The sequence below is a fragment of the Lithobates pipiens genome, unplaced genomic scaffold (genome assembly GCF_037356315.1).
Source record: "Lithobates pipiens isolate NorthernLeopardFrog02 unplaced genomic scaffold, aLitPip1_a1.2 Scaffold_8, whole genome shotgun sequence".
In the NCBI taxonomy this organism is placed as follows: Eukaryota; Metazoa; Chordata; class Amphibia; order Anura; family Ranidae; genus Lithobates; species Lithobates pipiens.
The window spans coordinates 251,151,963-251,174,710 of NW_027507903.1; the positions used below are offsets into that span (position 1 = coordinate 251,151,963).

At 44.3% G+C, this 22,748-nt stretch overlaps 1 protein-coding gene across 4 annotated transcripts in view; it reads right to left on the bottom strand.

The window, feature by feature from the left end:
• Nucleotides 1–20,795, bottom strand: part of RXYLT1 (ribitol xylosyltransferase 1) — a 45,311-nt gene extending 24,516 nt beyond the window's left edge. The window contains exons 1-4 of one of the 4 annotated variants that reach the window (XM_077470189.1): nucleotides 20,761–20,795; nucleotides 18,465–18,832; nucleotides 2,017–2,187; nucleotides 376–478 (exon numbers count right to left, since the gene is read on the bottom strand). In XM_077470189.1, the coding sequence (XP_077326315.1) occupies nucleotides 376–478; nucleotides 2,017–2,187; nucleotides 18,465–18,609 (419 nt within the window). In that variant the 5' untranslated portion in view covers nucleotides 18,610–18,832; nucleotides 20,761–20,795. The other 3 variants (XM_077470186.1, XM_077470188.1, XM_077470187.1) reach the window with 3 other exon arrangements.
• Nucleotides 20,796–22,748: the final 1,953 nt, after the last annotated feature.

Below are 22,748 nucleotides of genomic sequence, written 5' to 3' on the forward strand. Positions count from 1 at the left end.
CCAGGGTCCAGCTCTCTAAAGGAGAAGCGTTCGCAAGCAAAACCTTGTTTCTTTGGACACGAGGCACGGGTACCATCCATTTAGCCCATGAAAAGGACATCAGAACAGATCCGGTCAGCATGGCTAGCCCCAGCAAGGAAGCTTCCAGTGGAGCTCAGGACATCTTTACTCGTGACCAACACCTTAGACACTGGCAAAAAAAACTCTCAGTAGTGGGAGGGGTTATATAGGGAGTACACTTCTTGCCTTAGGGCGTGCCAGTGTCCATCCCCTATCAGTGGCACTATAACCCACATAGTAAGTACTATGGCTCTGTGTCCACTGATGTAAGAAAATAAAAATCACATGTAAAATTAGTAGTATGATGTCATGTACCTGAATTCTGTTGTTCCTGCCCTCAGTTTGCCTTCCCTCCACTGAGCATTGACATCAGCGGGTTCAAGTGGTCCTTCTAAAACATGCTGCCATAAGTAATGTCCTACAGAGAACAGAATACATGATAACTGATTATTTTAGAATACTGTATTTTCTGCCATACTATCATATACTAGTATATCGTTTACCCATACCAAAATTCACACAGCAAGCCCCCTACCTTTTCCATTCCGGGAGTTCGTTCATAGGTCCAACTTGTTCGCAAGTCCAAAAAAGACCAATGCTTGCCACAGGCTGCTAGTCCTGACCAGTGTGTTCTGGTGGGGGTGGGTGTCCCCTCTCAGAACACAACAGCACAGCAAGGGAGATCGCTGCACATACATTGCTTGTGTTGGTATGGTGATCTGTCAGTTTTTTTTACCATTCGCTGAATGAAAGTTCACAAGTTGAACGTTCGTATGTAGGGGACTTACTGTGCTGGCAGCCCACAAGACAGACTAGTAGAATGATAGGCGCCATAATTAGCATTGTCATATGGGGCTCCACAGTCTTGTGAAAGATACAACCCTGGCAACTTCTTAAAAGCTATTGTTTGTAACATGTTTGTAAAGGTTCTGTTTGTTTTTGTTTTTTTAACACTTACCTCCTCTCTGCAGTTGGTTTTGCACAGAGCAGCCTTGATCCTCCTATTCTCAGGTCCCCCTTTGCTGCTCCTAGTCCCTCCCTCCTTAGAGTGCCCCTCAGCCAGCAGCTTGCTACAGGGGTCACCCAAGCTGATTTAGAGCTCCGTATATCCATTCAGACATGGAGCTCCCGACCTGGCCCTGCCCCCTCTCTCCCATAATTGGCTGACTGACTGACAGCCGAGAGAGACAATAGCGTCACTGCTCTGGAGGAGTGTACTGAATGGCTGAGGGGGATCGTGGACGTCGCTGGAGAGAGAAGGAACTCACGTAGATAAATAGGGGGTAACAACACCTTAAAACAGGACTTTCCTCCACTCTCAGTGGCTGAACTGAGTAGCAGGGGAAAGTAAGATGGGATAATGCTCATGGGGAGGGATGAAAATTAAAAAGTGAACTTGTTGCTTTGCTTAAAGAGGAAGTAAACCCTGATGGGTTTACGTCCTCTTCGTCTCCCTGTAAAGGTAAAGCATAATGGGCTACTATGCATCACATAGTTGCCCATTATGCTTCACTTACCTGACACAGGAGCCAGCGATGTCACCGCTGTCCCCTGTAGTCTGGAGCGTCCATCTTGTTCCAAGTATCGCTGCTCCGGCCACACACACAGCACTGGAGCAGCGATGACATCACTCCCGCGCAAATGCGCACGGGAGCCGCCACTAACAGAATATCGCCGTTAGAAGCGGCATGCTGCTAACGGCGATAGTGCACCTGTGTGCCACTGTCACTGTCTTTTAGTAAATATTTCCTAAACCATGTAGGTTTAGGAGATATTTCTTAGATCTACAGGTAAGCCTTAATCTAGGCTTACCTGTAGGTCAAAGTGGTTTGTAAGGGTTTACAACCACTTTAAGAACAGGATCACTTTAAGCTTATGAAAATACAAACGTTCAACTACAGCTACTTGTGACTAATTTTCCACTTTCAATCATATTTTGATACAGGTCTCACCCACCAATAGCAGCCTTGCTCCATATCTGTACTTTGAGTTTAGCAGGTTCTTGTTGGGATTCACGCTTTAATAAGCTTTTCCATTTCTCTTTTGCTTTCTTCACATGGAGCGCTTTGATGCTCTTTTCACTTTCTTCCCAAGGATTCCACTGTTCTTTATTCAAGTAGAGGGAGTCTAAAAAAAAAAAAAAAAAAAAAAAAAATATGAATTAATTTTTCCGAGGAGTCTTCCAAGACAGCAACCTGAGAGAAAACATTAGTTCCCCCCTCCACAGAAAACACAACAGAACAGTGAAAAGACCCTTCTCACCCTCTTGTCCCTTAGTTGAGATAAAGAAGACTGCCTCCAGCAATGTATAAGGGAAACATTACAAAAACAAACAATCACCTGACAATAGGGTGGAAATTAGGCTTACAGTCCTAGAAGACTCCATTAGCAGCAAGTCCGCCTGGGAATGTCTCCAACTGACTTCCAGGACAGCAACAAGTAAACAAGACTATAACAGGGCAGAAACATTGTCTGCTGAATCTTTCTGCCAATGCCAGATCTTGTTGCAAGAGTACCTCCACCCCATAGCACAAGGAAGGCATCTCGATTAGACCAATACAGATACTTTTCAGATTTTTTCCACCAAAGCTCCTGCTTTCTCTGACCAAAATGTGGCCAAAGATCTAGTTGAATGTACTTGTGAACCTTCTGTTTGATAAACTAATGAAGTAGCTTGTTTAATTCATCCAGCAACTATTGCCTTGGAAGTCTGCCAACCCTCTTTTTTTGGTCTGCTAAACAGAACAAGAACTCCAAAAAACTCTGGAAGCCCCACAGGGTGCAGAGAAGACATCATCTAACATTCAAAGAGCAGATGCTTTCTTTTTATTAGTAACAGTAGCGATAGCCAGCAGAAAGGTCATCTTAAGCATCAACAATTAAATTGAAGCACCTTGTCATATTTCAGGTCAATTTGACAAATTCTATTGTGGATACATTTTGTTTTGTCAGCTTAAATTCAAGAAAGCTATATAAAGCAAGTCTCTTTAACATCTTGAGGAAAATCCAAGATTAGTGATGCACCGAAATTTCGGCCGCCGAAACATATCGGCCGAAATTGCCCTTTTCGGCAATTTGCCGAAAGAGAAAAACGGCCGATAATGGAGCCTGGGTGGGGGCGGGGCTCCGACCCCCGCCCCTGGTGACGCCCATCATGGGGGGTGTATAGCGCAGGAGAGCCGCCTCCGCCGCCTGTTTGATCACAGCGCCGGGAACATCACAGCTTTCATTTCAATAGCTGTGTGTTCCCGGCCGTGCGCCGTCACACGCAGCCCCTCCCCCTTGTCCGGGCACTTGGATAGACAGATCATCCGCAGGATTGGACGGATGATCTGTCTATCAAAGTGCCCGGACAAGGGGGAGGGGCTGCGTGTGACGGCGCGTGGCCGGGAACACACAGCTATTGAAATGAAAGCTGTGATGTTCCCGGCGCTGTGATCAAACAGGCGGCGGAGGCGGCTCTCTTCCCTGCACAGGCTGGCTGCAAAATGGCACACTGGCTGCAATGGGACACACTGTCCTGCAAGGGGGCACACTGTCCTGCAAGGGGGCACAGGCACACTGGCCTGCAATGGGGGACACTGGCCTGCAATGGGGAATGCCTCCTGTACCACGTCCTCTGTCTCTGACCTTCTCCTGTACCATGTCCCCAGTCTCCGACCATCTCCTGTACCGTGTCCCCAGTCTCCGACCATCTCCTGTACCGTGTCCCCAGTCTCCGACCACCTCCTGTACTGTGTCCCCAGTCTCCGACCACCTCCTGTACCGTGTCCCCAGTCTCTGACCACCTCCTGTACCGTGTCCCCAGTCTCTGACCACCTCCTGTACCGTGTCCCCAGTCTCTGACCACCTCCTGTACCGTGTCCCCAGTCTCTGACCACCTCCTGTACCGTGTCCCCAGTCTCTGACCATCTCCTGTACCGTTTCCCCAGTCTCTGACCACCTCCTGTACTGTGTCCCCAGTCTCTGACCACCTCCTGTACCATGTCCCCAGTCTCTGACCACCTCCTGTACCGTTTCCCCAGTCTCCGACCATCTCCTGTACCGTTTCCCCAGTCTCCGACCATCTCCTGTACCGTTTCCCCAGTCTCTGACCACCTCCTGTACAAAAATATTTTTTAAAAACAGTCATTTTCGGTATCGGTGCGGTTTCGGCCTAGTGTATTTTTCATTTTCGGTATCGCCACCAAAAAACCCATTCGGTGCATCCCTATCCAAGATAATCAGAACAGAGGGAAAGGAAATTTCACTCCTATTGCACAATGTGTGTTTCCCTAACTTGGCCCAAGAGAGTGTCAATAAGTCTCTTGGAACACCCGTTTCAGGATTTTCATTTCAAGAATTCTGAAGGAGTAAAGGGAAGTCCTCCTTTAAGCTTGGCCTTACTGAAAGGTAACTCCTTTGTTTGCTCCAAAGTCCTACTTCCCTGTTTTGTAGGCCATAGATAAAACAACTTACAGTTGAAAACCCATTTTTTCTTATCAGTAAAATTCTTGCACTTCTGCCTGTTCCAATCTGGCCTAAAGAAAAAAGTCTGCCATCAAATTAATGCTGCACAGTCTAGACTTGGAAGGTCTCCATTTCAGGATTTCAGCCAAATGGCTCCTCTGGCTGTATTTAATAATCCCAAAGACCTAGCCCCTACTACTGTAATGAAACGAAAGTGCAGCGCTAACTATATATAAAATATCCAGAAAGGAACCAGCTGGCAAGAAGCTACACACAATCAATTGTGTGTGATTATTATAATTATATATATACACACACACACACACACACACACACATACATCTATATATATATATATATACATACACACACACACACACACACACACACACTTGCAAAAAAAAAAAAAAAAAAAAAAAAAAAAAAAAGTATTTGAAGTATTTCTGCACAAATTGGTCATAAAATGTGATCTGATCTTCATCTAAGTCACAATAGACAATCACAGTCTGCTTAAACTAAATAACACACAAAGAATTAAAATTTTACCATGTTTTATTGAACACACCATGTAGACTAGACTAATGAGATCTCCCAAGAGCTAATTGGAGTGAGGTGTCAGCCAACTGGAGTCCAGTCAATGAGATGAGAGTGGAGGTGTTGGTTACAGCTGCCCTGCCCTATAAAAAAAAAAAAAAAAAAAAAACCCACACCAGTTCTGGGTTTGCTTTTCACAAGAAGCATTGCCTGATGTGAATGATGCCTCGTGCAAAAGAGCTCTCAGAAGACCTACGATTAAGAATTTTTGGCTTTAGACCTGCATGATTAATCGTTAAAAAAATAAAAATAAATAAAATGCAATATCGATTCACTCCCCTGATGATCTCTCCCGCTGAGAGTAGGCGACTCTTTCATATAAAGAAGTGGAGAGATTATCTGATCACTCAGCTGTCAAAAGAAAGCATCCAACTAACCCTTACTTCTTAGATCAAAGGCAAAGAACTTCTTGTGTAAACAAATAATCTGGGCAGGTTGCAGTTTAACCACTTAAAGTCTAAATCTTTTTCTGACACTTAAGTTAAAATCAATATTTTTTGCTAGAAAATTACTTGGAACCCCCAAATATAATATAATATATTTTAGAGACCCCAGGGGATGAAATGGCAATTGCTGCAATAAACAATAAAGTTAGCACAATTTTTTTGTTTTAATGTGAAAGATGATACACCGCAAGAATCATGATCTATCTTATAAGCAAAAAATAAATAAAAAAATCGTGATTCTCATTTTAGCCAGAATCGTGCAGCTCTAGTTGACTTACATAAAGCTGGAAAGGGTTATAAAAAAAATAAATAAATAAAAAAAAAAAAGTATCTCCAAAAGCCTTGCCTTTCATCAGTCCACGGTAAAACAAATGGTCTATAAATGGAGAATGTTCAGCACTGCTGCTACTCTCCCTAGGAGTGGGAGTCCTGTAAAGATGACTGCAAGAGCACAGCACAATGAGGTGAAGAAGAATCCTAGAGTGTCAGCTAAAGATTTACAAAAGTCTCCGGCATATGCTAACATCCCTGTTAGCGAATCTACGATAAGTAAAACACTAAACAAGAATGAATTTCATGGGAGGATACCACAGAGGAAGCCACTGCTGTCCAAAAAACACAACAACAACAGACATTGCTGCACGTTTACAGTTTGCACAAGAGAACCTGGATGTTCCACAGCAGTACTGGCAAAATATTCTGTGGACAGATGAAGCCAAAGTTGAGTATTTTGGAAGAAACACACAACACTATGTGTGGAAAAAGAGGCACAGCACACCAAGATCAAAACCTCATCCCAACTGTGAAGTATGGTGGTGGGGGCATCATGGTTTGGAACTGCTTTGCTGTGTCAGGGCCTGGACGGATTGCTATGGAAGGAAAAAAATGAATTCCCAAGTTTATCAAGAAGAACTTAAAGCGGGAATCCACCGGGACTCCGCGTTTTTTTTTTTTTTTTTTAAAAAAGCCAGCAGCTACAAACACTGCAGCTGCTGACTTTTAAAATAGTGACACTTACCTGTCCAGCGCGCCCGCGATGTCGGCACCCGAAGCCGATCTCTAGATCGTCTGTAAGGTGCTGCCGCCGCCATCTTGGGTATGGGAATCAGGAAATGGAGCCTTTCGGCTTCATTTCCCGGTTCCCTACTGCGCATGCGCGAATCGCGCTGCGCAATAAGGACGGTCCCCGCTGCCTCTGGGATCTGTGTGTTTCCCAGCAGGCAGCGGGGCACTTGCGGAAAGGGGCGTAATCTACGCCCCTTTCCGCAGAGGGGTATGCCGGAAGTGGGTGCAGAATACCTGTACTGTACAGGTATCTGCACCCCCCTCCCCCCTGAAAGGTGCCAATTGTGGCGCCGGAGGGGGGGGGGGTTCCGATGAGCGGAGGTCCACTTTAGGGTGGACCTCCGCTTTAAGGCCATCTGTCCACCAGCTGAAGCTCAACAGAAGATGACAGGACAACGACCCAAAGCATAGAAGTAAATCAACATCAGAATGGCTTAAACAGAAGAAAATTACACCTTCTGGAGTGGCCCAGTCAGAGTCCTGACCTCAACCCTATTGAGATGCTGTGTCATGACCTCAAGAAAGCGATTCACACCAGACATCCCAAAAATATTGCTGACCTGAAACAGTTCTGTAAAGAGGAATGGTCAAAAATTACTCCTGACCGTTGTGCACGTCTGATCTGCAACTACAGGAAACGTTTGATTGAAGTTATTGCTGCCAAAAGGAGGTTCAACCAGTTATTAAATCCAAGGGTTCACATACTTCCACCTGCACTGTGAATATTTACATGGTGTGTTCAATAAAAACATGGTAACATTTAATTCTGTGTGTTATTAGTTTAAGCAGACTGTGATTGTCTATTGTTGTGACTTAGATGAAGATCAGATCATGATTTATGACCAATTTGTGCAGAAATCCATGTCATTTCAAAAGGGTTCACATACTTTTTTTTACAACTGTATATTTTTTTAGCATAATATTTGTGAAAAAAGCCACTTAAATGCACATCATCATGATGCAAAGTCCATCAAGCATAGAATGTCACAGTATGCTCTTCCATGTGCATGTCAAAAAAACGTAAGAGTAGTGATGTTGCGTTGCTATTCAGACACCCAGGACTGTGCTTCCACCACCAGGGATGAAAGGTAGGTACTCTTACCAGAGGCCATGGACACACACGCCAGCTGTGGTGAGACATAAAGGCATGCAAGTTCAAAATCGCGATTCTCCAATGATGGAAAGATACAGGCAAACAATCTCAATGGTGGAATGGGCGGAACGTACAGGCCGGGTGGCAACCACAATCTCCTGATCTAGTGTGGTATCACCTTCCCTGCAAAAAAGGATCATCCTTTCAGGTTCATGTCCTCTACCGGCTCAGGAAATGGCTAGAAGGCCAAACAGAGGCGGAAGCAAGGAATGTGTATAAAAACACTTGATAAAACATTTTATGAACTCTGGGAGCAAGTTCTTTAAATATAATGTTTGTACCAGTCACCAGGCAGAAAATCAGGTCCCGGTGTTACATAGTTACATAGCAGACACCAGTCCATTGGAAGGAAGGCCTTCTGAGGCTTTGGCTGCAGAGAGGCTCAGGGGGCGACAGTTTTTCTAATGTATTACTATCAAATGTGGTGAAGGAGGAATGTATTGTATAGTTCTTGCAAAATAAATGAATTTGCCTGAGGATCTGGGAGGGGTCAGAGATTAAAAGCCTCAAGTTAGCGGCCACTTCAGATATGACTGCTGCCGGGAATCAGCCACCAAACTTGCCAACAACCCACCACCATTTTTGTCCCCTGCCTCAAAGACTTTCCAAGCTAGGGTAGCAGCATCCGATTGAGTGCAAGAAATATTAATGTAGAGACAGCTCCCTACAAGCGTGATCTAGGTCTGAGTATTTATCCCCAAAGGGGGAGGCAGCAAACTCCTGGGCAGCAGCAGATTCATTATTCTCCTAAAGGACAGTTTGAGCCCCATACTCCACTCGCTCAGCTTTAATGGCAGCCACATATCGACCTTGCACATAGGACTTGAAAGCATCCCACACCATTTGGAGTCATCATTCTATTCCCACTATTGGGCAACACTGTCAGCCACGAATTCCTGTACCTTAGTATTTAACCACTTGCCGCCCGCCCTATAGCAAATAGACGGCGGCAAAGTGGTTTCATAATCCTGACCGGACGTCATATGACGTGATCAGGATTATGAGCCGCTGCGCGCCCCCGGGGGCGCACATCGCGGCGATCGTTGTTGCGGGGTGTCAGTCTGACACCCGGCAACTACGATCTCGGTAAAGAGTCTCCGTCGGAGACTCTTTACCACGTGATCAGCCGTGTCCAATCACGGCTGATCACAGTGTAAATAGGAAAAGCCGGTGATCGGCTTTTCCTCACTCGCGTCTGTCAGACGCGAGTAGAGGAGAGCCGATCGGCTGCTCCTCTGACAGGGGGGGGGTCTGTGCTGATCGATTATCAGCACAGCCCCCCCGAGGATGCCCACACTGGACCACCAGGGATGCCACCAGACCACCAGGGATGCCACCAGACCACCAGGGATGCCAAGGACAAGGTATGCCACCCTAGACCACCAGGGATTCCAGTCAGTGCCACAATGGATGCCAATCAGTGCCCATAATGGATGCCAGTGCCCACAGTGGGCATCACTGATTGGCATCCATTAGTACAATATATTATAATACAATGCCGCCTATCAGTTCCCATCTGTGCCGCCTATCAGTGCCTACCCATGCCCACCTGTGCCGCCTACCCATGCCCACCTGTGCCGCCTACCCATGCCCACCTGTGCCGCCTAACCCATGCCCACCTGTGGCGCCTAACCCATGCCCACCTGTGGCGCCTAACCCATGCCCATTCATGCCAATTTGTGCCACCTATCAGTGCCCATCCGTGTCGCCCATCAGTGCCACATATCGGTGTCCATCAATGCCACCTCATCAGTGCCACTTCATTGGTGCCACCTCATCGGTGCCCATCAGTGCCGCCTTATCATTGCCCATCAGTGTAACCCCATCAGTGCCCATCAGTGAAGGAGAAAACTTACTTATTTGCAAAGTTTTGAAACTGAAACAAAAAAATAAAACATTTTTTTTTCAAAATTTGCGGTATTTTTTTATTTGTTTAGCAAAAAATAAAAACCGCAGAGGTGATCAAATACCACCAAAAGAAAGTTCTATTTGTGGGAAAAAAAATGATAAAAATTTCATTTGGGTACAGTGTAGCATGACTGCGCAATTGTCATTCAAAGTGCGACAGCGTTGAAAGCTCAAAATTGGTCTGGGCAGGAAGGTGTTTAAGTGCCCGGTATTGAAGTGGTTAATAAACATTTCGGGTCTAAACACCAGCATCTAGGACTCTTCCAACCCCCTATATTATTGTTAAGTTCAAGTGGGGCAGATAAACAGCCGAGCACACCAGACCTAATGCTGCCTGAAAGCAGAATGCCAAGTCAACCCGAGACCCCGATCTATGGATAGAGGAGAAATAAAATGTATTTCTATCTTGAGGATGTTTAAATTTCCAGATCTCGGTAAGGTTGAATGTGTGGGCCCAGTGCACAAGGTCTACAGAGGAAGTCCTCAGAGGATTTGAGGAGTCCAGGGTTAGCGGCAGAATACTGTTAAAGTCCCCAGCCCAGATTATATGAGCAACTTGAAAGGTCACACGTTTTACATGTATAGTATAATTTATATATATATATATATATATATATATATATATATATATATATATATATATATATATATATATATATATATATATATATATATATATATATACACACACACACACACACACACACACACACAGTGCCTTGCGAAAGTATTCGGCCCCCTTGAACTTTTCAACCTTTTGCCACATTTCAGGCTTCAAACATAAAGATATAAAAATTTTATTTTTTGTGAAGAATCACCAACAAGTGGGACACAATTGTGAAGTGGAACGAAATCTATTGGATTTTTGAAACTTTTTTTAACTAATAAAAAAATGAAAAGTGGGGCGTGCAAAATTATTCGGCCCCCTTGCGTTAATACTTTGTAGAGCCACCTTTTGCTGCGATTACAGCTGCAAGTCGCTTGGGGTATGTCTCCATCAGTTTTGCACATCGAGAGACTGAAATTCTTGCCCATTCTTCCTTGCAAAACAGCTCGAGCTCAGTGAGGTTGGATGGAGAGCGTTTGTGAACAGCAGTTTTCAGCTCTTTCCACAGATTCTCGATTGGATTCAGGTCTGGACTTTGACTTGGCCATTCTAACACCTAGATACGTTTATTTGTGAACCATTCCTTTGTAGATTTTGCTGTATGTTTGGGATCATTGTCTTATTGGAAGATAAATCTCTGTCCCAGTTTCAGGTCTTTTGCAGACTCCAACAGGTTTTCATCCAGAATGGTCCTGTATTTGGCTGCATCCATCTTCCCCTCAATTTTAACCATCTTCCCTGTCCCTGCTGAAGAAAAGCAGGCCCAAACCATGATGCTGCCACCACCATGTTTGACAGTGGGGATAGTGTGTTGAGGGCGATGAGCTGTGTTGCTTTTACGCCAAACATATCGTTTTGCATTGTGGGCCAAAAGTTCGATTTTGGTTTCATCTGACCAGAGCACCTTTTTCCACATGTTTGGTGTGTCTCCCAGGTGGCTTGTGGCAAACTTTAGACAAGACTTTTTATGGATATCTTTGAGAAATGGCTTTCTTCTTGCCACTCTTCCATAAAGGCCAGATTTGTGCAGTGTTGATTTACTCCTATGGACAGACTCTCCCACCTCAGCTGTAGTTCTCTGCAGTTCATCCAGAGTGATCATGGGCCTCTTGGCTGCATCTCTGATCAGTCTTCTCCTTGTCTGAGCTGAAAGTTTAAAGGGACGGCCAGGTCTTGGTAGATTAGCAGTGGTCTGATACTCCTTCAATTTCAAAAGGATCGCTTGCACAGTGCTCCTTGGGATGTTTAAAGCTTGGGAAATCTTTTTGTATCCAAATCCGGCTTTAAACTTCTCCACAACAGTATTACGGACCTGCCTGGTGTGTTCCTTGGTCTTCATGATGCTCTCTGCGCATTCAACAGAACCCTGAGACTATCACAGAGCAGGTGCATTTATACAGAGACTTGATTACACACAGGTGGATTCTATTTATCACCATCAGTCATTTAGGACAACATTGGATCATTCAGAGATCCTCACTGAACTTCTGGAGTGAGTTTGCTGCATTGAAGGTAAAGAGGTCGAATAATTTTGCACGCACCACTTTTCAGTTTTTTTATTTGCTAAAAAAGTTTAAATTATCCAATAGATTTCTTTCCACTTCACAATTGTGTCCCGCTTGTTGGTGATTCTTCACAAAAAATTTAAATTTTATATCTTTATGTTTGAAGCCTAAAATGTGGCAAAAGGTTGAAAAGTTCAAGGGGGCTGAACACTTTCGCAAGGCACTGTGTGTGTGATTATATTATATATATATATATATATATATATATATATATATATATATATATATATATATATATAATCAGAGTTAACGGGGTGGTGGGACATACACAATAATGAGGGCTATGTACACATTCCTCACATCCAAGATCAAGATAATATATCGACCTCCTGGGTCCCTAGATACACCATGCACTGTATATGGAAGAGATGAAGTAATATGGCAACTTCCCTGGCATAACTAGAATAAGTTGCATGAAATGCCTGTCGAACCCAAGCTCTAAGCAGGGATAACATCTTATTTCCTGTGAGATGGGTTTCTTGTAGAAAAACAATGTTTGGCTTGCGCTGATTGAGGTACCTAAAAACATAAGGGAGCTTTTGAATTTACCTCTGCATATTCCACAAAACTATGTTAAAATTCCTTAGGCAATCATAGAAAACTATACTGTAGGTAGGATCGGACAGTAAACAAATCCATAAATGACCAAAAAGGCGGAGTCGCCATACCACACAATATATAAGGCCATCCAAATGTGATCAGTAGTGGAGATAGGATGAGCTCATATGAATCATTTGTAAAAGGTTGCCAAGTAACATTAAACAGAGGAAACAACATAACCATTCCCTACCGAGTACCGACTAGCTAATACCTCAACCAAACTAGTCAGTGTTAGTCCCAGAAAAATTGCAACAAGGTCCTCTTCTTAAAAATCGTTCTGTGAAAAATCTTCTGCTGCCTTTCTTCTAGTGTAGAAGAAAAAAAGACAAGGGGGCAAGAAAAGTCAAGAAGACTGGAAGTACCACCAAAGCTCCAATTGTGTGAAAAAAAAAAAAAAAAAAAAAAAAGACAAATATTTCATATGGGTACAGTGTTGCATGAGTAATTGTCATTCAAAATGTGAGCACTGAAAGTTAGAAATTGGCCTGGGCAGGAAGGGGGTGAAAGTGCCCAGTAGGCAAGTGGTTATGCATTTAGGCTGTGTAAAACTACTTGCATTCTGTTTTTATGTAGATTTTACACGATTTCCCAATTTTTTATTGGGGTTATAGTCTATGCATTTCCTGAATACCCATCATATTTCTTGAGTCCCTGTAGTGCCAAGACAGGCGAAAAACACTGACAAAATTACCCAATTTTTTTTAAAACAAACACTCCAAAGTATTTTCTGACAGGCATAGTGAGTCTTTCGAAAATGTCATTTTTTGACGCTATTTTTTGGAAAATGTGGAGAGAAAATTAAAATGTATTTTTTCATGCAAAGTTGTCAATGAGTAAGATATTTCAAACACATCATAAGCATACTTAGGCCTCATGCACACTGGACATTTTTACAGCTGCTGTTTTTGATTGGCCAAGCATGCACTGTGACCCCGCATGCTTGGCCAATCACAGCGCCGGCAGCGAGAAGAGCCTGTGGCCAATCATAGCTCAGGCTGTGTAGTACACCAACTATATAAGGCCGCCAGCGCAGCGGCCTTGTGTAGTGTGTTAGCGCCTGTAGCAGTTAGTGGGTGTTCTGTGTACCTTCAACACAGTATACACTGATCGTTATCGGCCGATTTTTCGTTCTTGCTCTTCTGTAGTGGTTGTTGTCTGCGTGCCCTGACCGCAGTATACACCGCTATATTCACCTATATAGCTAGCGATATATCTATCTTTTATAATAGAGCTTGCAGTCAGTGTTAGGAGATTGTGCGTGCTGTCTGCGTGCTCTGAACCCAGTATACACCACTATATCCACCTACATAGCTCTTCTCTATTTGAGCCATCTGCCATCTGCAGGAGTTAGTAGAAGTTGTGTGTGCCTCCAGCACAATATACACATGCTGGTTTTCCCAACTCCCTTCAGGCCATTACCATGTCTGGAAGGCCAGCAAGGAGAGGCAGACAGGCGCGAGCCGATAAAAGAGGGCAAGCAGGCTCTGTGTCTAGAGACAACAGTGCTGGTCGTGGACGCGGTGCATCGTCATCATCAGCACGTTTCCATGGGACACGCTTGCCCTGCTTTTCGGCAGCTGGACATGTTGAGCCGCAACATGCCAATGACTTGGTAGAGTAGAGTAGATGACCAAGCTCTCTTCATCCTCCTCATCCTCTCTCACCCAGGCTCAGGGTACTAGCAAAGCAGCTGCCAACCCATCGTCTTCCCTCCTCTCAATGTCATCATCAGTGACTCCTTCCCTAGACCCACCACGTCCGCCTGAGGAGTCTGAGGAGTCATGGCACCAGCACCAGTGCCTAAGGCCCAATTTTTCTGCCCCTGTTTAACAGGGACATTCAATTACAATTCTTGATATAATATTTCACAGGAGGGCCCGTTCCTGTGCCCACCCAGAGTAACGGTGAGGACTTATAGTGTTGTGGCACCAGCACCACAACCACCAAAGGTCAATTTTTCTACCACTGTTCAACAATGGCATGTAATTACAATTCTTGATATAATCGTTCACAGCAGGGCGCTCCAGCGCCCACCAAGAGTCACTTTGAGGGCTTACAATGTTGTGGCAAAACCAACACCTTGTTCCGCCATTTCTGCAGAGCATATAGGGCAGGCCCCTACTTTCAAACATCTCCTACTTGCAAACGGAAGGAGACAACAGCAAGTGAGATGAAAAAAGACAGACGGCAAAACAAATTATACAGGAGTGATAACCCTTCCCTATGTTTTCCAAAAAGCTTAAACATAGATTTTTTGACTGGAGCTACACTTTAAAAATGTACCAGTTGAAAATTACAAACAGATTCAACTTAACACAACAAACCTACACAGTCCCTGTCTTGTTTGCACCGCCTGTATACTGCTGTTCTGAGTATATAGGGCCTGGGGGAAAACACGCATTTCCTTTTTTTTAATATGGGTACGGGGTTCCCCTTAATATGCGTACAAGACCCAAAGGGGCTGGTAATGGGCAGGGAGGGCTACCCATGCCATTTTTCGAAAATGATTTTCAACCATATTGCAGGAACCAGATATAACATTAAAACCGCAAGCAGTTTTAAATGACGTTATTTCCGTTAAATGTCATTTTGTGCAGGGACTGTTCTAAACACGGGAAACACGTGGCACTTCACAGGCATACTACAGACACCCCCCAAGCACGATATTTAAAGGAATATTTCACTTTTTTTTTCCCACTTTAATCGTCATTAAAATCAGTGCTCCCGCCAAACGGCCGTTTTTAAAACTTTTTTTTGCATTGACCCATGTCCCCTGGGGCAGTAGCCAGGTCCCCAAATCCTTTTTAGGACAGTATCTTGCATATTAGCTAGTGAGTTGGGGAGGAGTTTTTCAGCTCTAAAAATAGCTGAAAACAGCTTAAAAACGCCAAAAAAAAATAAAAAATAAAAAAAATAAAAAATTCAGAAAAATGCAGCTATTCAGCCTTTATCAGCGTTTTGGAGCCATACTTTTTTTGGGAGTAACGTTTTTAGCAAAACACCAAAAACGCTGAAAAATTGACTCTACGGCTAACGTTACTGGCTTTTTTTATAACGTCCAGTGTGCATGAGGCCTTAGAATTACACCAAAAAAAAAACAAAAAAAAAAAACACATACTGCTACTCCCGAGTGTGACAATAGCATGTGTAAGACTTTTTCACAGTCATTAGTAGATGGCTCAAAGGATGGGTAATAGCCATTTCATGAGCCAAAGCAATAGACTGATCCCAATGGTGAGGATCATAGGTGACAGACTAAGAAAGAAGCAGCACTCAGAAGGCAGCTCCCTGGAGAGGTTATGGAATCTCTGTACAAATGAAAAACAGAGCACCACACTAAGCGCAGCATTATACATACCCAAATACATTTTATAATTGGCAACTTACATATAAAAGAAGAAAGTAGCGCTTGTCAGACCCACCAGTGGTCGGGAGGTTCACAGCACAAGGAAGGATCCAGAGCATCCACTGCTCGAATTGGGGAAGAAGTCATTCAGATGGTGCACTGGTGTTCCGGGATGCTCAGAACTTCCATGAAATCTTTTATTAAATATTGTTTATCACACATCCTTTATTTCCCACACTTTTCCTACACATTTATGGATTTTTACAAGTATAGTATTTCAAAGGCATAGTTCAGGGGTGTCCAAACTTTTTTCAAAGAGGCCCAGATTTGATGAAGTGAACATGCTTGAGGGCCGACCATTTTGTCTGACATTCTTTAAACCATTAAAATTCGGTCCAAGTGTGTTCGTCCGAGCACTAAAACATGGCCCAACAAGAATTCTCTTGCCTTTGTGCCGTGTGTGGTGAATAGATGAGCTTGGGTGTGTTATTTGGATATACCGTATTTAATCGGCTTATACCACGCACCTTAACTTTAAAAAGGTAGTCTCAGGGAAAAAAAAAAATCTTACATTTTAAATAAAGAACTGTGAAGCAAAGTAAGGGTCAGTGCCCATCTGCAGCCCCCAGCGTATTGCCATGAACGCAGCCCCCAGCGTATTGCCATGAATGCAGACTCACCATTGCCATCAGTGCAGCCTGATTCATGTCCTCTGCAGCCTTGGAGGAGACAGGGGGAGGGGGAGGGGGGGGGTGGGGGGGTGGGATGTGATGGGATGGGATAAGTGCCGACAGACATACAGGAGAAATTCCTGGTTTTTATCGACGGTCTCTTTAATTGAAAGTCCCGCCTCCTGTGATGGACAAAAAACAGTTGTTCAATGGCAGCGCAGGAGATGGGACTTCCTTTTACACAGGATGCTGTGTAAACAGGAAATACTCCTGTATACACGGCACTCGCCCCGCCCCCTCAATGGCAGCCAGCATATCTATCTTTTGTGGCCCCCAGCGCTCTGGGATTCGTTGGGGGCCACAAAAGATATACATGTCAACATTACCAGGGGGGCCGTCCGAAACCGGAAAGTGGACTGCGATTGGCCTGCGGGCCGGACTTTGGACATGCCTGGCATAGTTCCTTATGAGGTTATCACTATGCTCATGTAATTATAGGTTAACATTATATATATTCATGTAATTTTGTTGTTTTATATATATGCTGCTTATATGTGCTCCATACAATGTCTGTTTGGCTGCTGCAGTGTATCTTCATTACTCACAAAACATATTGCCCAAAACGAAACCTAGACTCCTACCACTATAGGGGCTAAGGGCCAGCACCCAATTTGCTTTGACAAAGGAGCCATGGGCGGCTCTGAAACGCGTTAGCCATGCCCCTCTTTCCTGCCTCCAGGGCTGACATTACCCCCAGCTGCTGGCGTTTGGAGTCCCACAACCAACTGTGTCAAGGGAACACAGTGCACCATCTGGTGGACTTCTTCCCCCCTTTGAGCAGTGGATACTCTGGATTGTAAAGATCCTTCCCTGCGTTGTGAACCTCCCGACCCTTGGTGGGTCTGACAAGCCTTACTTTCTTCTTTATTTGTAAGTTGCCAATTGTCAAATTAACTTGATTGGTTATGTATAATTCTGCACTTAGAGTGGTGCCTTTTGTTTGTTTTCATTCGCGAGACCTTTTCACAGCCTAACTACACAGAGAGGCCCAAGATCCAAGAAGCACCTTCAGGCTTTCTAGGGGCATAAAAGTACACATCATGTTTGCAAACCCTATAGACAGTAAAAACACCCACACAATGACCATGTTCTGGAGAGTAAACACCCCAAGGTCTTTTCAAGACTTTTTTTGTCACAAGTTTTTAAAATTATTATTATTATTATTTTTTAAATACACAAAGCTGCTAAATTAATAAGATATTTCTAATGCAAAGCATGAGTATACTTAGAATTACATCCCAATTATGAGAACTCCAGAGAGCTGATCAAATAAACCAAAAATGGCTGCACAGAAATGCCCTCTTGACGCCAAACTAAAACAGAGGATTGTGCCCCTGAAACAGTGGAGGTCCCAGTTTAGGGCAGGGATGCTTAAGCATAAATCTGACCCTTCATGGAGCCACTGCAAGGCAAATTGTGCAGGGGGGGGGGGGGGTTCTCTAGCTGACTAAGGGATTTGGGAGCCCACTCCATCTTTCCTACCCTTTAATTCTGTGACTGCAGATCTTAGGGCATTTATATATGCTACAATCTGATTGTACAATTTCCTTTATATTTACCAAAACTATATGGAGGAAAAACATAAGAAACCCAATCAATTTGTATCCAATCAAAAACCCTTGCACTACATAGTTATAAGGTCTAAGGGAAATTGTACAGATTATATAACATATGCATTATTTTAACAATATAGGTCAGGGGTAGGGAACCTCGGCTCTCTAGCTTGTCTTGCAATGTCTCATGGGACTTGTAGTTTCAAAACAGCTGGAGAGCCGAGGTTCCCTACCCCTAATCTAGGTCAACCTGTTCCTGTTAAGGCTGCAAAATACAAACTGATTTCTACCATTCTGCACAGTCTTTAAATGATACTGATGCCTTATTATATAGCAGGTCCTCAGCAAGAGCAGTGCAGAACAGCTAATGCTATAGATAGCACATACCTCTGCTGTCCTCCTTTTTGGTCACCACTCTGTGAACCCGGGACATGTGCAGCGATTTGAAGAAGACATTGTAGGCAGCATAGAAAGAGAAGACACAGTACAGGAAGACTATGCTATAGCACAATTTCTTTCGAGTGATTCTCATGCTGTCTTAATTGCACCCCATGTCCTCCTGAGTCTGCAGCAACACAATGTCCTTCCCCATGTAACAAGCGTCCCGATAGGCTTATGGATACCGGCTTGAAAGAGATTCTTGTTGTACTTTCTGTGATGAGACCATATGGAGTGGAAGTCAAGTCTGTTTTGGCAATCAAGTTGGTTTTGTTCTGTGAAAGACTAAAAGGGCCTGTTTCTTAAAGATGAACTTTCTGTAGAAAATGGAAAAAAAAAAAAAAAAAAAAAAAAAAAAAAAAAAGAGAGAAGGGTCAGGGTGTCTTGATTGACAATAATAATAATACCATGCAATGCCAATCTGAAACTCCTATGGCAAGCAAATTACTAACTTTCTTCAACTGAAAGAAACATACAAGCTGATTTACTAAAAGAGCAGACTTGCTTAATTTAGCATAGTAAATAAAGCAACTATGTATTCACTTCAATACCCAATTAAGTAAAAAAAATAATAATCCTGTAGTAAATCAGTATCTTACGCCCTATAAAAAGTGCTATGAACTCATTTAAAAAAAAAAAAAATATAAGTTTGTATGGCTGAACTCACATGAAAATGCTGCAGGAACCTTTTTTCCCCACACTGGAATCGGAGATTCCGGTGCGAATTCACAGATCACACTGCAAACTGATCTGGGGTGCCATTAACTTTGTATTGACAGCTGTAGGGGTTTGCAGAGGGCAGTGTGAACTGCCTGTGAGGGAGATGCAATGCAAGAACCCGCGCTGGTTCCCACATCGCAATAGTTTGAACTGGACTAAAGGCCCATACACATGAAAATACCGCTTTCAAAGCGATCACGTGATAATCTGTTTTAAAATAAATTTTTATTGAGTTTCATGAAACAAGTACTAGTTTTGAATTGTTAGAATGACAGAGCACAATATCTGTCAAGAAGTAATAAAACGTTAAATGTATCACACAATTTTATGAATAAGAACAATTAGTCCACCATTAGACCAAAAAAAAAAAAAAAAAAAAAAATCTTACCCCCTGTACTGTGCCCTCCTCCTACCCCCCCTTACTGGGTCCTCCCAACCCCCCCCCCCCCCCCCCCCCCTGTACGTGCCCATCTAATCCCCTCATCTGTGCCCTCCTAACCCCTGTACTGTGCTCTCCCTGTGTTGCGTCCTCCTTCCCTCAACCAGCTGTCACCTCTGCCCCCCATGTCTCCCAATACCCATCCTATCCCCAAGCGTTTCCTCCCAGTGATCACAGCCTTTTCTATCCCAACTCTCCCACCCCACAAGCCCTATTTCACCCACCCTCAACTACCCTGCCCTCACTTACCTCTTTACTCCCTGCCTCCCCCATCATGCCCTCACCTCAGCCGCACTCAACTCCCTAACAAAATCCCCCACCTCTCAAACCACCACTCTTCCAAGGCGATAGGTATCGTGATCGTTATCGGCCAGTAAGGATGAGCTCCGGCGTGTTCGCACACCCCCCGTTCAGAGCGCGCCAGGAAGTCGGCACTGCGCTGTGCTAATCACAGGCAGTGAGACATTTCCCGATCTCTGAAGCTGTGAATCGGGACAATGTCTCACTGTATGTGATTAGCGCAGCACCATGCCGACTTCTTGGTCCTTATTGGCGAGTACTTGAAAAAAAAAAAAAAAAAAAAAAGAATAATAATACATATATATATATATATATATATATATATATATATATATATATATATATATATATATATATAGTGTATCAGTGCATACATAATAATAATGGGAAATCCAACATCCTTCTACTGTATACATAGAGAAAAACAGTGATTCCCCCTCCTATTTGCAACACACCACTACGTACACAGATTTGTTATAGTAAGATACAACAGTATCTGAAGTCATTATACATAGATATTTTCTTACTATCCGATCACAACGATACAAAGTCACCACTCGAGCATGAATCAGTGGAAGCAAGGCTCTCTCCCAGCTCCTGTCTATCCTCTCAGTCTCCTCCCAACTCTTTCCGGGTTGTTTCTCCGTCCAGACACATACACCCTTTCCTCTCCACATTTCTGTACCAGGATCCCTGATGCTCCTCCAGGTTCTTTCTATAGCGGAGGAAGGCTCGCCGCCTCATCGTGTAAAGATAATATCAAGCTTTATTTAGAAATACACTGACCGGAAGTGTTCATCTCAACCTGCCACACTGGATACCGCTTTCAGCATGCGCAATGTTAGCCCAGACCCCAACGTTTCTTCCCACAGGATGTAGCACGGTACCATAGACAGTGTGTAGCCATAGCAGAAAATGTTTTTTTTCCTTCATAAATTGGGTGTTATGGTCAACTGTTCCGATAGTCCCATTAACCACTTCAGCCAACAACATTTACCCCCCTTAATGACCAGGCTATTTTTTGTGATTAACGGTGGCGGCCACCTAGTTTTGCCACTTCATCCCTTTACACCCAAACACATATGAATTACTCAGGTTCTGATGCTAATTTAATGCAGATAAGGCACCAATTGAGTTTAATTACCACCTTATTCAGCCACAGAATCTGTGTAATTAATATGTGTTCAGGTTTAAAGGCATGAGGTGGCAACCCAATGGGTGCTGCCACCCCCCCCCCCATCCATGCGTTTGGCCCCTGATCTACATGCAGGGGTGCAGGAAGCATGGATTCCAATGGGGGGAGTTTTTTGAAGCACGTGATTGGAGCCAGAGGTTCTAAGGCTACTTTTACACTGGGGCGGCGGATCCATGAGCGGTAAAGTGGTGCTAGTTTTAGCGGCGCTTTACCACTGTTTGAACTGCGCTTCTCAGTCACAAGCAAGGTGCTTTTAACCCCCAAAAAGGGGTTAAAAGCACTCGTGACTTGTGGCACTTCGGAAGTGCTGCCCATTCATTCCAATGGGCAGGGGCGGTGTAGTAGTGCTGTATACACCGCTCCCAAACCACCCCAAAGACGCAGCTTGCAGGATTTTTTTTTGTCCATCCCGCAAGCGCACTGCTCCAGTGTGACAGCACTCAGGCGCTTTACTCCCTCTGTATGAAAGTAGCCTGTGGGCGTCGTTTTAGCCGTGGTCTGCGGCCGCTAGCGGGGTGGTTTTAACCCCCGCTAGCGCCCAAAAAAGGGTTAAAACCGCTCGCAAAGCGCCGCTGCAGCGGCAGTATAGCCGCGCTGCCCCATTGATTTCAATGGGTAGGAGCAGTTTAGGAGCGGTGAATACACCGCTCCAAAGATGTGGCTAGCAGGACTTTTTTCACCGTCCTGTTAGCGCACCGCTCTAGTGTGAAAGCTCTCTGGCTTTCATACTGGAGTGAAAGGGGCCAGTTTTTTCAGGCGCTACACAGGCGCTATTTTTAGCGTGGTAGCACCTGAAAACCGCCCCAGTGTGAAAGGGGCCTAATAGGCTTCAAAAAAGGATGGTCTCTGGGCACTGAGCACTGTGTTCCGAGCAAACGTAACACTGAATCTCCTCCCGGCCAATCAGAAAGAAGGTCATGAGTGCCGTCACTCGATTGGCCGAAAACATCTGAGATCTGGCCAGCTGGAGGAGGAGGGAGGAGATGCACGAAAGAGGAGAGGAAGGGGGAGAAGACGGGAACCGAGCCAACAAGCAGTCTGCAGCCCAGAGAGAAGCTGACACCACCCGCTACAGTGCCCACAAGATGGGGTAAGTGCAGGGACCAGACGGAGGGGTTGTGGCCCAGACTGGGGGGAGTGGCAGCGGCGTGGGATTGTTTGCCACCCCCCTCCCAAAAAAAACACTGCGTTAATTTAACTGACAGTTACTTTAACTGACAAACTAAAATTTCAAGCAGCAAGCAGTCAGGCCAAATTGCAAGGGGCCACTCTTCTGGACATTGATCCCCTTGCAAGAATATCTTCAGTCTGCCCACATGGCAGCCAAAGACTGAAACTTTCTTCATTCTTTTGCAACCAATGACCTGCTGAAGTTCACAGATCGCTCTTCAGGGTAAAACGCCCCAACAACTGTAATCTTTTAGCTAACTTGGCTTAAATAATCACTTCCTGTAACTGCCGGCAGCATTCAGTCCAACACAGTTCTGGCGTTACCGCTTTCTGGATTTTCTCATTAGATGGGTGTGCAAGGTAACTGTTAGCAGAGCGTCCTTTGCATCACACAACCCATATTTGTAAT